We start from the raw sequence: 14,128 nt of genomic DNA on the forward strand, positions 1-14,128 counted from the left end.
CTTGTCCTGGCCAGTGTAAATGCATGTTTGAAAGAAAATATGAACCGTTATGGTATATCTCGTGATTAGTAATATTACAGGTTGTTTAATAAATGTTCAGTACAATGGAATATTTGTACTTCTCATGTTAAACTGAAGAATGAAGGGCAAATTTAAGTCAGTTGCATTGGATTAAGTTCCAGAGTTTGTGTTTATATTTTGACTTTATATTTTCTTCATCTTAAGAAATTATGAAATCTTTCAGTACATTGTACCCCTTGTGGACTGTAGAGTACCTTGATAATAATTTCTAGACTTTTATATTTCATGGGCCAGTACTGTTTGATCCAGTTAATATTCAGATTTGTTTTAGTCACATTATTAGCTCTGCAAGGGAGCAGTTTTATTATACTGCAATATTAGTTGAGTTGCAAATCATTTTTGCAACACAATATTGTCAAATGATGTAATTAATCAACACAATTGAGCAGATGAATATACGTAATACAGCTTGTACAAGGGAAGGAGTTGCATTGCTAGACAACATCATGCTTAACTTAATGCTTTGTAAGAATTATGTAGCCAGGGTGGATACATCAAAGAAAACTTAAAGGATGAAACAAAATGTTATCCAACACTAAAACTGTTTAGTATGTTATCAGCTATGAGGCAGTTATGGAAGACTGTCAGGCAGCCAATGAGCAGTCTTCATCAAAGGCAGACAGCCAATGAGCAGTCTTCACAAGAGGCAGCAACAACAACAATAAATTATATGCAACCTGTATTTGAAAGAGATGAAAAGCATGAAAGAATGATAAGTTACCTGGAAAATGGGTTACAAAGCCACCATGAATACAGCTGGACCTGGCATGAGGGGTCAGTTCAATCAGATCCAAGCCATAACTGTTGCTCCACAAAATGAATGAGGACAAGGTGAGATAAATGGATGAGGATTATGGAAAGAAGGCTTAGAGTGAGCTGGCATTGCAGATAGTAGAATGGTGAACATTTTGGAGAGGTATGACAACAAACTTAACAAGTTTGCTGTGACTATACTAGTGGAGGGAAGTGTTGTGAGGAGGCATACTGAGGGTACACGAGTAGCCTAGGATCATTGTAGTTGGTAGAATGGCAAAGGAAAGGCAGACAATGACATATAAACAATTAAATAAAATAATGAAGGTTCGTAGAGCAAAACAATGAAGGGTTACCAATAAATTCAAAGTACTCTCTGGCAAAGACAGCAAACGACTCAATGATCCCAAAAACTTCTGTACAATAAAAAAACGGATTTATTTAAATAAAATGGTGAGCGCTTTCACTAAAATAGCTTCATCAGACCAAGTTACAATTCATTCAATGAAGCAGGCAGTTTATATATTAAAAAAGGCGCCAAATTTGACTCCAGTTAAAGAAATATTCCTTAAAAACAACAACAATAAAATAAAATGCATATATATATATATCTATGTAAACATCTAAGACAACAGGATGGAGGACACGTTAATTACTAGTCTTAAGCCTTCTAGATTTTAATAAAGGGCGTAGTGGAACCTTGCCATTAATGCCAGGTGGTACATCTGCCCTAAATCTAATGATCCAGTTAATCTCTCGGATCTCTGTATAATTCTCGACATCACCCCTTCTATGTGTTCTGGAAATTTGCTCTAATATCCTGAATTTGAACTCATGGTCGGAACCACAGTCCTTGATGTGTTTAGCAAGTGCATTATAAAGATGTTCCTTCCTAATATGATAAGCATGTTCACGCATCCTATCTCTCAGCACACGGTTCGTTTTGCCTACATAGTAGGCCGGGCATGCTGTGCAGGTTGCCAAATAAATTACATCCTTGGACATGCAGTTACCCTTGACCTTAATGGTGTAACTACCTGTTCCTAGGGGATATGTGAATACTGGATCACTTAAAATGCATGAGCAGAAGTTACATCGATTGCAAGGTGTCATATATGGTCCATCTGTATTTGAACTATTACTGTCTATCCTGGGATAACATAGCAATTGTTTAATATTCTTCTTGTTACGATAAATGAATCTAGGACTGTCACCATTGAGTCTCCTGACAGTTGGGTCCACTGACAAAACATGCCAATGTCTTGTAAAGACATCTTTGATCATCCCAACATCCTTGGTGTAAGAGATAGGAAAAATTACCTCTTCCCCATATATGGGACAGTCTCTTAATGGATGTAAAAGACTATTGTCTGTATAAAACCTAGAGGCTCCTTCAGAAAAGTAAGGCATAGCCCTATTTCCCCTCAGGGTGGAAATAGATTCCATCCCTTTGTTAACATCTAATTCACTGTAACCACGTTCTCTAAATCTCTTTTCTAAATCCTTTAAGCCTGGTACAAACTCAATGTCATTCGGTGTATACCTTGATAGTCGCATGGACTGCCCACGGACTATGTTACGATACACATAGCCCGGGTGCATGCTGGTATGGTGTAGGAGGGTATTCCTATGACTGGATTTACGAAATAAGCCGGTGTTAACTATACCTCCTGGTAGCTTTTCTACATAAATATCCAAAAAAGGAATCCTGCTACTAGACCATTCCATGGTGAATTTGAGGAACCATAAAGAGTCATTAATCTGTTTAAAAAATTCATTCAATAATGTAGGAGTGCCTCTCCAGACCAGAAAAAGATCGTCTATAAACTGCCTATAGAAGGGCACAAATGATTTAAATAGCTCATTCTGAAAGAGATATTGATGTTCCCACTCAGCCACTACTAGGTTGGCGTAGCTATTGGCACACGAGGTGCCCATAGCTACGCCATCCAATTGTAAGAACAAACGGTCTTGAAAAGTAAAAATATTAGATTTATAGGCGGTTTGTAGATGATCTTTTTCTGGTCTGGAGAGGCAGGATTCCTTTTTTGGATATTTATGTAGAAAAGCTACCAGGAGGTATAGTTAACACCGGCTTATTTCGTAAATCCAGTCATAGGAATACCCTCCTACACCGTACCAGCATGCACCCGGGCTATGTGTATCGTAACATAGTCCGTGGGCAGTCCATGCGACTATCAAGGTATACACCGAATGACATTGAGTTTGTACCAGGCTTAAAGGATTTAGAAAAGAGATTTAGAGAACGTGGTTACAGTGAATTAGATGTTAACAAAGGGATGGAATCTATTTCCACCCTGAGGGGAAATAGGGCTATGCCTTACTTTTCTGAAGGAGCCTCTAGGTTTTATACAGACAATAGTCTTTTACATCCATTAAGAGACTGTCCCATATATGGGGAAGAGGTAATTTTTCCTATCTCTTACACCAAGGATGTTGATGATCAAAGATGTCTTTACAAGACATTGGCATGTTTTGTCAGTGGACCCAACTGTCAGGAGACTCACTGGTGACAGTCCTAGATTCATTTATCGTAACAAGAAGAATATTAAACAATTGCTATGTTATCCCAGGATAGACAGTAATAGTTCAAATACAGATGGACCATATATGACACCTTGCAATCGATGTAACTTCTGCTCATGCATTTTAAGTGATCCAGTATTCACATATCCCCTAGGAACAGGTAGTTACACCATTAAGGTCAAGGGTAACTGCATGTCCAAGGATGTAATTTATTTGGCAACCTGCACAGCATGCCCGGCCTACTATGTAGGCAAAACGAACCGTGTGCTGAGAGATAGGATGCGTGAACATGCTTATCATATTAGGAAGGAACATCTTTATAATGCACTTGCTAAACACATCAAGGACTGTGGTTCCGACCATGAGTTCAAATTCAGGATATTAGAGCAAATTTCCAGAACACATAGAAGGGGTGATGTCGAGAATTATACAGAGATCCGAGAGATTAACTGGATCATTAGATTTAGGGCAGATGTACCACCTGGCATTAATGGCAAGGTTCCACTACGCCCTTTATTAAAATCTAGAAGGCTTAAGACTAGTAATTAACATGTCCTCCATCCTGTTGTCTTAGATGTTTACATAGATATATATATATGCATTTTATTTTATTGTTGTTGTTTTTAAGGAATATTTCTTTAACTGGAGTCAAATTTGGCGCCTTTTTTAATATATAAACTGCCTGCTTCATTGAATGAATTGTAACTTGGTCTGATGAAGCTATTTTAGTGAAAGCGCTCACCATTTTATTTAAATAAATCCGTTTTTTTATTGTACAGAAGTTTTTGGGATCATTGAGTCGTTTGCTGTCTTTGCCAGAGAGTACTTTGAATTTATTGGTAACCCTTCATTGTTTTGCTCTACGAACCTTCATTATTTTATTTAACTGATTTTTTGTGGTTCATAGTAGAGCATTCACTCCGCTTGGTATCTTTATTATTCGACATATAAACAATGGTGACAATTGGAATGAATATGATTCAACTCAAACTACATTCAAGAAAATACTATTTCATGGTGGAGATTGTAGGGCCCTAGAATGTACTGCAAACGCAGTGGTACAGCGCAAGCCATTGTAGAACCCTTTTAAAAACTTCTTGAGGCAGTGGTGTACTGTAAGTCATGTACTGCTTGAGGCAGTTGTACAATGTAAGTCACAGAAGGGGGCACTAGAATGTACTGCCTGAGGCAGCAGTACTGTGTAAGTCATGGTCGGTCAGTGGGATGTAGTGCCTGAGGCAGCGGTGCAGTGTAAGTTATGCTAAGTCACTGGAATGTATGCCTGAGGCAATGATACAGTGTAATTCATGGCAGGCCACTTAAATGTAGTGCCTGAGGCTGTGATACAGTGTAATTCATGGTAGGCCACTGGAATGTAGTACCTGAGGCAGTGATACAGTGTAATTCATGATAGGCCACTGGAATGTAGTACCTGAGGCAGTGGTACAGTGTAAGTCATGGTAGGGCACTGGAATGTAGTGCCTAAGGCAGTGATACAGTGTAAGTCATAGTAGATCACTGGAATTTAGTGCCTGGTCCACATTCTTGGAAAAGTTCCTCAAATAAGTCTTTATCTCATCCAGTGCTTGGTCCGTAACTGACTGCCAGTTCTGGCGGATGATACCAAGAACATGTTCCTTGCACTCAAACTCATATCTGTTGCTGCCACAAAGACTGAAAGGAATAAACAGCAAGGAGAAGAATCACACAAAGTGGCATGTGACAGATGTGGCTTTTGTCTTAGACAATTTAAGTTGTAACCAGTTGTAGACCACTGTAAGTGAATGGCCACCAGATCATCCCCTCAAAAATTTACACTAAACATAGAATCCCAAAGGAAGGATAAAGATGTAGCTACTGGTTTTGTCACCAAGTGGACTTCCTGACAATAGCAGAAATCAAATGAAATATGAGCAAGATCCAGGCACGTTCGGTGTAGTAATTTTAGACCTCCTTTTTCTCGCTGCATTAAGACATAGTGAGTGAAGATTTTCAGTGTGTTTCCCCTCAGGTGAATCTACAATGTCATGTTCTATTATAAAGTGACCACCTAATCTACAATCCTATGTTCTATTATAAAGTGACCACTTAAATACTGCATAAAAATAGACACTATTTACCTGTTATGTTTCTATAAGCTGTATCTTTACAGGCCTGATTCCTTAATATACATAACACCAAAATGAAAATAAATAACAGAATTTTGATTAACTTCTTCTATAATGTAGTTGTGTAGAATTTGTTATAAATTTCCATTTACAAATTGATTAGTTTATAGAGGAAAATTGTTTTTCTTTCTACGTATGCTTGTTTTCTCTCTATGTATGTATGTATGTATATATATATATATATATATATATATATATATATATATATATATATATATATATATATATATATATGTTTCTATTGTGTATAATCTAGTTAACTGTTTTTTTATTTTCTTCTTCTTTATCTGCTTGCAGATCAAAGGCTTGGGTCTTGCTTTACTGCGCTGGTTGGTGGGCGTTGTGCTGAAAAACGGAATTGGCAGCTTTCCAAGATGCAGTGTTGCTGTGACAATGGGCGGTGCTGGGCAGCCAGCCACACTCCAGAAATTTGCCCAGTCCGAGGATCTGGTAAGTTTGTTTGTAATGAATGAAGAATTGTTTGTCTAGTACACAACTTCAGTGTACAGATGGTGCTGTTCATGTCCTATGAATGATTTCAGGTAATGCAATCTCAGATGTAGAACTGCTTATTAAAAGATAAACTTCTGATTGAATTTTCTAGCATTGAAACTCTCCTGTTTTAGTCAAGTGGTTTCCAAATTCCTGGCTTAATCCATTTTGTAAAGCTAATCCCTAACTGTTGACCTTATCTGTAAACAATAACCAGTTTATCTTAAATGAGATGTAAAGATTGATAACCAAAATATTAAAACCACAAAAAAATGGAATCACTGTATTAAAAAAATATTGAATAGTGCAAAACCAAACTTGGAAAAAGAAGGCAGTTTTTTTAATAAATTAATTTTTCCTTCTTTTTTGAGTCTCACAACCTCAGACACTGCAGTGTAGTACTTACAATAAAGTATCATCTAATGTATTGATATGTCAAACACATGATGATGCTTCTAGAATAACATTTTAACTTCAAACAAATCAGAACTGACAAATGGTCGTAGGTGACTCAATAGTCAGGCACACTGATGTCCCACTCACCAGGCTAAATAAGGAGAAAATTACAGTCAGCTGCCTGTCGGGTGCCAGGATCCTCCACATAACGCACACACTCAGGTCACTCCACAACAAGTACAAATATGACTGTCATTGTCCATGCTGGAGTCAAGGACTTGAGACGAACCTCCCTGCACAACATGAAAAGAGACATGGACGAGCTCTTGGATCATGTGGCCCAGGCAGGTATGACCCTAGCCCTGAGTAGCATCCTGCCTTCACCCATAATGATACCACAATATAACGATAAAATGATTGAATTCAACAATTGGCTAAGCTTCTGGTGTCATTCAAAGGGGAACCAGTATCTGTTTGCCTGGGACGATATGATCGACAGACCACAATGCTTTGCCAGAGATGGTCTGCACCTGTCACTCATGGGATTCAGGTTACTGGCTAAGGCTCTTGCCACCCCTATAGTGCCTTTTTTAGGCAAAGTTCAAAGGACAAAACCACCACCATAACAGGTACAAGCATGCAAATTCTGAAGGTAATGCTACTCAATGCTAAAAGTCTAAACCTCAAAATGCACTCTCTCGTGGCACTCATAAAAATGGAGAACATCGATATCTGTGCAGTAACTGAGACGTGGTTCAAGACTCCAGAGAGCACTCCTGCAATACCAGGCTACAACTCTTACCACACTTTTCAGCCACCAAACCAGGACTGAAACACTAAAGGTGGAGGAGTGTTCATATTCACCAAGGATATTTACACCACCAGGCTAGTTGCCCAACACAATGCGTCTGAAATTCTCCAGGTGCAACTAACACTAGGTTAGACTGCAATCCAAATTGTAACTTGCTACAGATCCCCCACCATGCTCCAAGATTCTCACTACACCTTTCTAAACATGCTGGAAAATATTAAGATACAACCAAGCACCCTAATACTGAGTGATTTCAACTACCCTGCCATTAACTAGGAAAACTACTCGTGTACTAACACCTTTGCCCAACGGTTCTTGGAATTCATAAATTACAACGCCCTAGATCAACTAATCCATAGTCCCACCAGGGGCTCCAATATCCCAGACCTGTTCATTACCAACATTGGAAATTGATGCTCCACATCTATGGTCACCCCCTCTTTGGTCAGGTCTGACCATAAGCTAATCACCCTTAACATCCACATCCCACCTCACCCCCCCCCCCAGTAAGGAAACCTCCATAAAAAACTTCTCCAAAGCCAACTTCATGCTACTCAAGTCAGAAGTGACAAATTTCATGACACCCATGCAGAAGGGAACTGAAAGTTTGACTGCTGAATCCTACACTAAGGTACTGTACAAGCACATCCACTCATGCATGAATCATGCCATCCCAAATAGAATCAAGATGCTCTCCTCCAAAAAAAGGAAGCCAGTCTGTTGGTCCCCTGACATAAACAAACTTTGCAACAAAAGGAAGAAACTGTTGCAGAAAAGAGGAAAATCCCAGGATGTAAAAACTCCCTTACCAGCCTCATTAAGAAGCTGAGATCCTTCATAAAATCCTTCAGAGCTAGTTACGAAAATAAAATTGCCAAAGATTCCAAAGACAACCACAAGGCATTCTAGAACTATGTCAAGAATCTAAATGGCAATGCTCAGATCTGCTCTGAGCTATAACAAAATGGCATTAAATATACCTATCCCAAGGATATTGCCAATATCCTGGCAGATCAATTCAGTAACAACTTCAGCCCCCTCTCACCCCCTAAACGGCCCATCCCAATACCGGAAGATTGCCAAATTCTGGTGATAACTGCCACACAGGTAAAAAATGCACTCTCCAAAGCTAAGAATACAGCATCCATGGGACCAGATGACATCCCGGGCTGTGTACTACATGAACTACAAAATGAATTGGCACCTCACCTAAGTGTCATGTTTAATCATAGCCTCACCTCAGGCTTCGTGCCCACTGAGTGGTGCACAGCTAGTTATCCCTCTCCACAAGGGGGGAGCCACCTTGGATCTCGGGAACTACCGCCCCATCAGTCTGATGAGCCTGATCTGCAAGATCATAGAAAGTATCATCATGGAACTTATAACCAAAGACATTGGCAACCTTCAAACACTGGACCCCACCCAGTTTGGGTTCGTGAAGTGCTGATCTTGTCTCCTGAACCTGATTGACTTCTTCGAGTCAGTTTCCAGGGCCATGGACGAGGGTAAGGCAGTCCACACATCCTATCTGAACCTTGCCAAGGCCTTTGACACCATCCCCCACTCTGGAATCATAGGTAGACTTAATAAGCTGGGCATTAATCCCTACATCACTTGATGGGTTGCCAACTGGCGTACTGACAGAACCCACACTGTAAAAGAAGCAGACTCCAAATCCAGCTCCAGACAAGTGACAAGTGGAGTACCTCAGGGTTCAGTCCTGGGACTGCTCTTGTATGGCATTTACTTCTCTGAAGTACAGGCCAACACTAAGGGAATCTGTCTAACAAAGTTCGCAGATGACTGCAAACTGTGAGCCATTACTGAATCCCCAAGTGATGTGGATACTCTACAAAACGGCCTTACAGAAACAGATGATTGGTGCCACAGCCATGGGCTCAAGTTCAATGCCAAGAAATGTATAGTTATCCCCTTTGGGAAAAAAGATACACCTGTGAATTACCACATAGGTGGCAGTACACTAAATACCGAAAGTGTGATAAGAGACTTAGAGACACAGGTGGATAGTGGTCTCACCTTCGATACCCACATTGCCACAACAGTCAGGAAATCCTTCTATGTGGCACACCTCATCAGTAAGGGCTTTTCATCCAGAAAAATAGTCATTTTCCCACTGTACTCATCCCTCATTAGACCCATTATAGAATACAACGTCCCGTTTGGTATGTACCTCTCAAGACATCTGCAACAACTGGAAAGGTCGCAGAAATACCTCACTAAAAGAATCACAGGCCTAAAGCAGTTGCCGTATGCTGACCGCCTTAAAAAACTCCAGCTATACTCTGTCGCATATCGTCTACTCAGAGGCGATCTCTGCTTAACATACAAGGACATGTCAAACCCAGAGCTGGTGGACATGCTACACTTAAAGAAATCCTAATCCCTCAGAGCCACACACTCCAGGGATCCAAACCTTGTCATCACAATAAACTAAACATGCTGGAGGGATAGGTTCCTGACCTAGAGACTCCCCATACTCTGAAATAGACTGCCCATACATGTCAAGCAGAGCGCCTCTTTGGCACTCATCAAAAGGAACCTTGATGATTGGATGGGAGAAAGGAAATTCCCCCCAGGGATCACGTCAGTCGACCTGCTAGACAAGGGTCCAGGGAAGTAAATAGTGTGGGAAGAAATAGCCAAGAAATTGTTATGGCTAGGCTTGTATAGGGCCTAGGACTGATAGCCTAGTACCAGCCTATGAACCTATGAATCTATAAGATTCCCTGGAATATAAGGCTGTTAACAGCCCACAGATGGGAAGGTCAACCAAAAAGGATGGCATGAAACAACCTGAAAGTAGCTATCTCTTACTGGAAGGAATGTAAATATAACAGGACTGACTCAGGATGGAGTTCTTAGGTACGGCAGCCTGTGGGATATGCACCCTTTCTTCTGCAGGATGCTATATTGACTTGTTCACACATATGAGCATAAGTGAGATGAATGTATTATATCAGCATTAAATCAAAGCGGCATGGGGTCACTTGGTGGTAGAAAACTCCCTCATCACATCAGGCCTGATATGGTAGCTTCCCAGCCACATTGTTCCTCTCTTGAGTTGTACGGTTATAAGTTGCACAGCCTGGATCTGCTATATAGGGGTGGAATGCTGGATATAATTGAGATTTGTAACTGCTGAGGCCTGAAGTCAGAAGAAGACAAATAAATATTTAAGAAATGTTAAAAAATGTTATACCTGGAAATCCCAGTACAGGTTTTGTACTTTTATGATGCCAAACACTTTGTGAGGAATGTTTTCAGTTGAAGATAATATATATGGGATAGGGTTGTATAGTAGATGACCAGCATATGTGCTAACCTATGTATGAAGGAGCTCTTCTAAATTCTCGAGTCGATAACATGGACAATTCTTTGGGAAGGCTTCAGAATAAGCTGAACTGTTGACTTTTTTCTTTCTAGCACATTTGACAGTTTGTTTTACACTTAGTTCACATGCTAAAATAAAAACAAAGCTGTGTTAATGACACATCCTATTAATTATTAATTTTGTCAGCATATTGTTCACATGTTCATGGTGGTTTGATAGAACTTAATTAGCAGACTGTTAAAATGTCTTGATTAAGCAACTGTCTGTCTGTAATTGCACAGTATAAGACCACATGGGAGAGAGATGGACATTCATTTTCTTCACACATGAGCTCAAGTAGTTATATAGCGAAACTGGAGAAAGTATGAAGGTCTCAAACACTCTGTGTAGAGAAGGTGAGAGAGCTTACTCTAGAAAACTGACTACATCTTTATAGTTGCAATGCAAAAATGAAACGGCAGCCCATGTGATGTGGCTTGGTTTCCAGTGTGAGCCTCTCCAGTGCTGTTGTGCTGGCTTCCCTTGTCTGCCTACCTGTTTTGCACTGGGAAGAGGTTTGAAGTATCTTTTGCTTGCTTCCATAAATAGGAACAGAGTGAGTATATCAGATGTTGCAGTCCACATACCCAGGCCATTTGCAGAATAGAACAAGTGCTGCTATTATTGTCTTACTAGGATGAAGGATTCATTGGTGCATGTCACAATAATGCATTTTATTTATATACATACCGGATCGGTCGAGGACCGGGTTAACAAAGACCGCCACCAATACTGTTGGTCAGCAGGGTGCTGGTGGAAATTGGGCTACTGTTGGCCAAAGGAGGAGAAGAGGGGGAAGGCATGCCCGAAGGCAAGTAAAGGCTAGGACTGTGATAGTGAGGGTCGGAACTTTGAATGTTGGCAGTATGACTGGTATAGGGAGAGAGCTAGCCGATATGATGGACCGAAGGAAGGTTGGTATATTGTGTGTGCAAGAGACCAGATGGAAGGGGAGCAAGGCTAGGTGTATCGGAGGCGGGTCCAAATTGTTTTATCATGGTGTGGATGGGAGGAGAAATGGAGTAGGCATTATCCTGAAGGAACAGTATGCTAAGAGTGTTTTGGAGGTAAAAAGAGCGTCAGATAGAGTGATGTTTATGAAGCTGGAAATTGATGGTGTAATGATTAATGTTGTTAGTGCATATGCTCCGCAAGTTGGGTGTGCGATGGATGAGAAAGAAAAATTTTGGAGTGAGTTGGATGAAGTGGTGATGACTGTACCCAAGGGTGAGAGAGTGCTGATTGGAGTAGATTTCAATGGGCATGTTGGTGAAGGGAACAGAGGGGATGAGGAAGTGATGGGTAGGTATGGTGTTAAACAAAGGAATGCAGAAGGTCAGATGGTAGTGGATTTTGCAAAAAGGATGGACATGGCTGTGATGAATACGTATTTTAACAAGAGGGAGGAGCATAAGGTGACATACAAGAGTGGAGGAAGATGCACACAGGTGGATTATATCTTATGTAGAAGGGTCAGTCTGAAGGAGATTGGAGACTGTAAAGTGGTGGCAGGGGAAAGTGTAGTTAGGCAGCATAGGATGGTGGTTTGTAGGATGACATTGGTGATCAGGAAGAGGAGGATGAGTGTGAGGGCAGCACCAAAGATCAAATGGTGGAAATTGAAAAAGGGTAATTGTGAGGTGATGTTCAGGGAAGAGTTAAGACAGGCACTGGGTGGCAGTGAAGAGTTACCGAATAGCTGGGTAACTACAGCAGAGCTAGTAAGGGAGACTGCTAGAAAGGTGCTTGGTATCACATCTGGACAGAGGAAGGACGACAAGGAGACATGGTGGTGGAATGAGGAAGTACATGAGAGTATACAGAGAAAGAGGTTGGTGAAGAAGAAGTGGGATTGTTAGAGAGATGAAGAAAGTAGACAAGAGTATAAGGAGATGAGGTGCATGGCAAAGAGAGAGGTGTCGAAGGCTAAGGATAAGTCATATGAAGAGTTGTATGAAAGGTTGGATACTAAGGAGGGAGAAAAGGACCTGTACCGATTGGCTAGACAGAGGGACTGAGCTAGTAAAGATGTGCAGCAGGTAAGGGTGATAAAGGATAATGAGGGAAACGTACTCACAAGGGAGGAGAGTGTATTGAGCAGATGGAAAGAGTACTTTGAGGGGTTGATGAATGAAGAGAATGAGAGGAAGAGAAGGTTGGATGATGTGCGGATAGTGAATCATGAAGTGCAATGGCTTAGCAAGAAGGAAGTAAGGATAGCTATGAAGAGGATGAAGAACGGAAAGGCTGTTGGTTCAGATGTCATACCTGTGGAAGCATGGAGGTGTTTAGGTGAAATGGCAGTGGAGTTTTTAACTAGATTGTTTAATAAAATCTTGGAAAGTGAGAGGATGCCTGAGGAATGGAGAAAAAGTGTTTTGGTACCGATTTTTACGAATAAGGGTGATGTGCAGAGCTGTAGTAACTACAAAAAGTGAGACGATGCCTGAGGAATGGAGAAAAAGTGTTTTGGTACCGATTTTTAAGAATAAGGGTGATGTGCAGAGCTGTAGTAATTACAGAGGGATTAAGTTGATCAGTCACAGCATGAAGTTATGGGAAAGAGTACTGGAAGCTAGGTTAAGAAGGGAGGTGATGATTAGTGATCAGCAGTATGGTTTCATGCCGGGAAAGAGCACTACAGATGCGATGTTTGCTCTGAGAGTGTTGGAGAAATACAAAGAAGGTCAGAAGGAGTTGCATTGTGTCTATGGATTTAGAGAAAGCATATGACAGGGTGCCTAGAGAGGAGTTGTGGTATTGTATGAGAAAGTCGGGAGTGTCAGAGAAGTATATAAGAGTGGTACAGGATATGTACGAGGGTAGCCGTGAGGTCTGCGATGAGAGTGACAGATGCGTTTAAGGTGGAGGTGGGATTACATCAAGGATCAGCTCTGAGCCCTTTATTATTTGCAATGGTGATGGACAGGTTGACAGATGAGATCAAACAGGAGTCCCCGTGGACTATGATGTTTGCAGATGACATTGTGATCTGTAGTGAGAGTAGGGAACAGGTGGAGGAGACCCTGGAGAAGTGGAGATATCCTCTAGAGAGAAGAGAAATGAAGGTCAGCAGGACTAAGACAGAATATATGTGTGTGTGAATGAGAGGGAGGATAGAGGAATGGTGAGGATGCAGGGAGTAGAGGTGGAGAAGGTAGATGAGTATAAATACTTGGGATCAACAGTTCAGAATAATGGTGAGTGTGGAAGAGAGGTGAAGAAGAGAGTACAGGTAGGATGGAGTGGGTGGAGAACAGTGTCAGGAGTGATTTGTGACAGACAAGTACCAGTAAGAGTGAAAGGGAAGGTCTGCAACAGGGTAGTGAGACCAGCTATGTTATATGGGTTGGAAACAGTGGCATTGACAAAAAGGCAGGAGTCAGAGCTTGACGTGGCAGAGTTTAAGATGTTAAGATTTGCACTGGGTGTGACTTGGATGGACAGGATTAGGAATAAGTATATTAGAGGGTCAGCCCAGGTTGGAAG

At 41.0% G+C, this 14,128-nt stretch overlaps 1 protein-coding gene across 1 annotated transcript in view; it reads left to right on the forward strand.

Annotated features, from left to right (window-relative positions):
- The window catches only part of LOC122817578 (fibrillin-2-like), an 824,173-nt gene that overhangs the window by 460,795 nt on the left and 349,250 nt on the right, over positions 1 to 14,128 (forward strand). The window contains exon 10 of the mRNA XM_044090614.1: positions 5,847 to 5,999. Within this exon, the coding sequence (XP_043946549.1) occupies positions 5,847 to 5,999 (153 nt within the window). The remainder of the gene's footprint in view (positions 1 to 5,846; positions 6,000 to 14,128) is intronic.

Source organism: Protopterus annectens, chromosome 13.part0 (genome assembly GCF_019279795.1).
Source record: "Protopterus annectens isolate FY-2018-M chromosome 13.part0, PAN1.0, whole genome shotgun sequence".
NCBI classification, from domain to species: Eukaryota; Metazoa; Chordata; order Ceratodontiformes; family Protopteridae; genus Protopterus; species Protopterus annectens.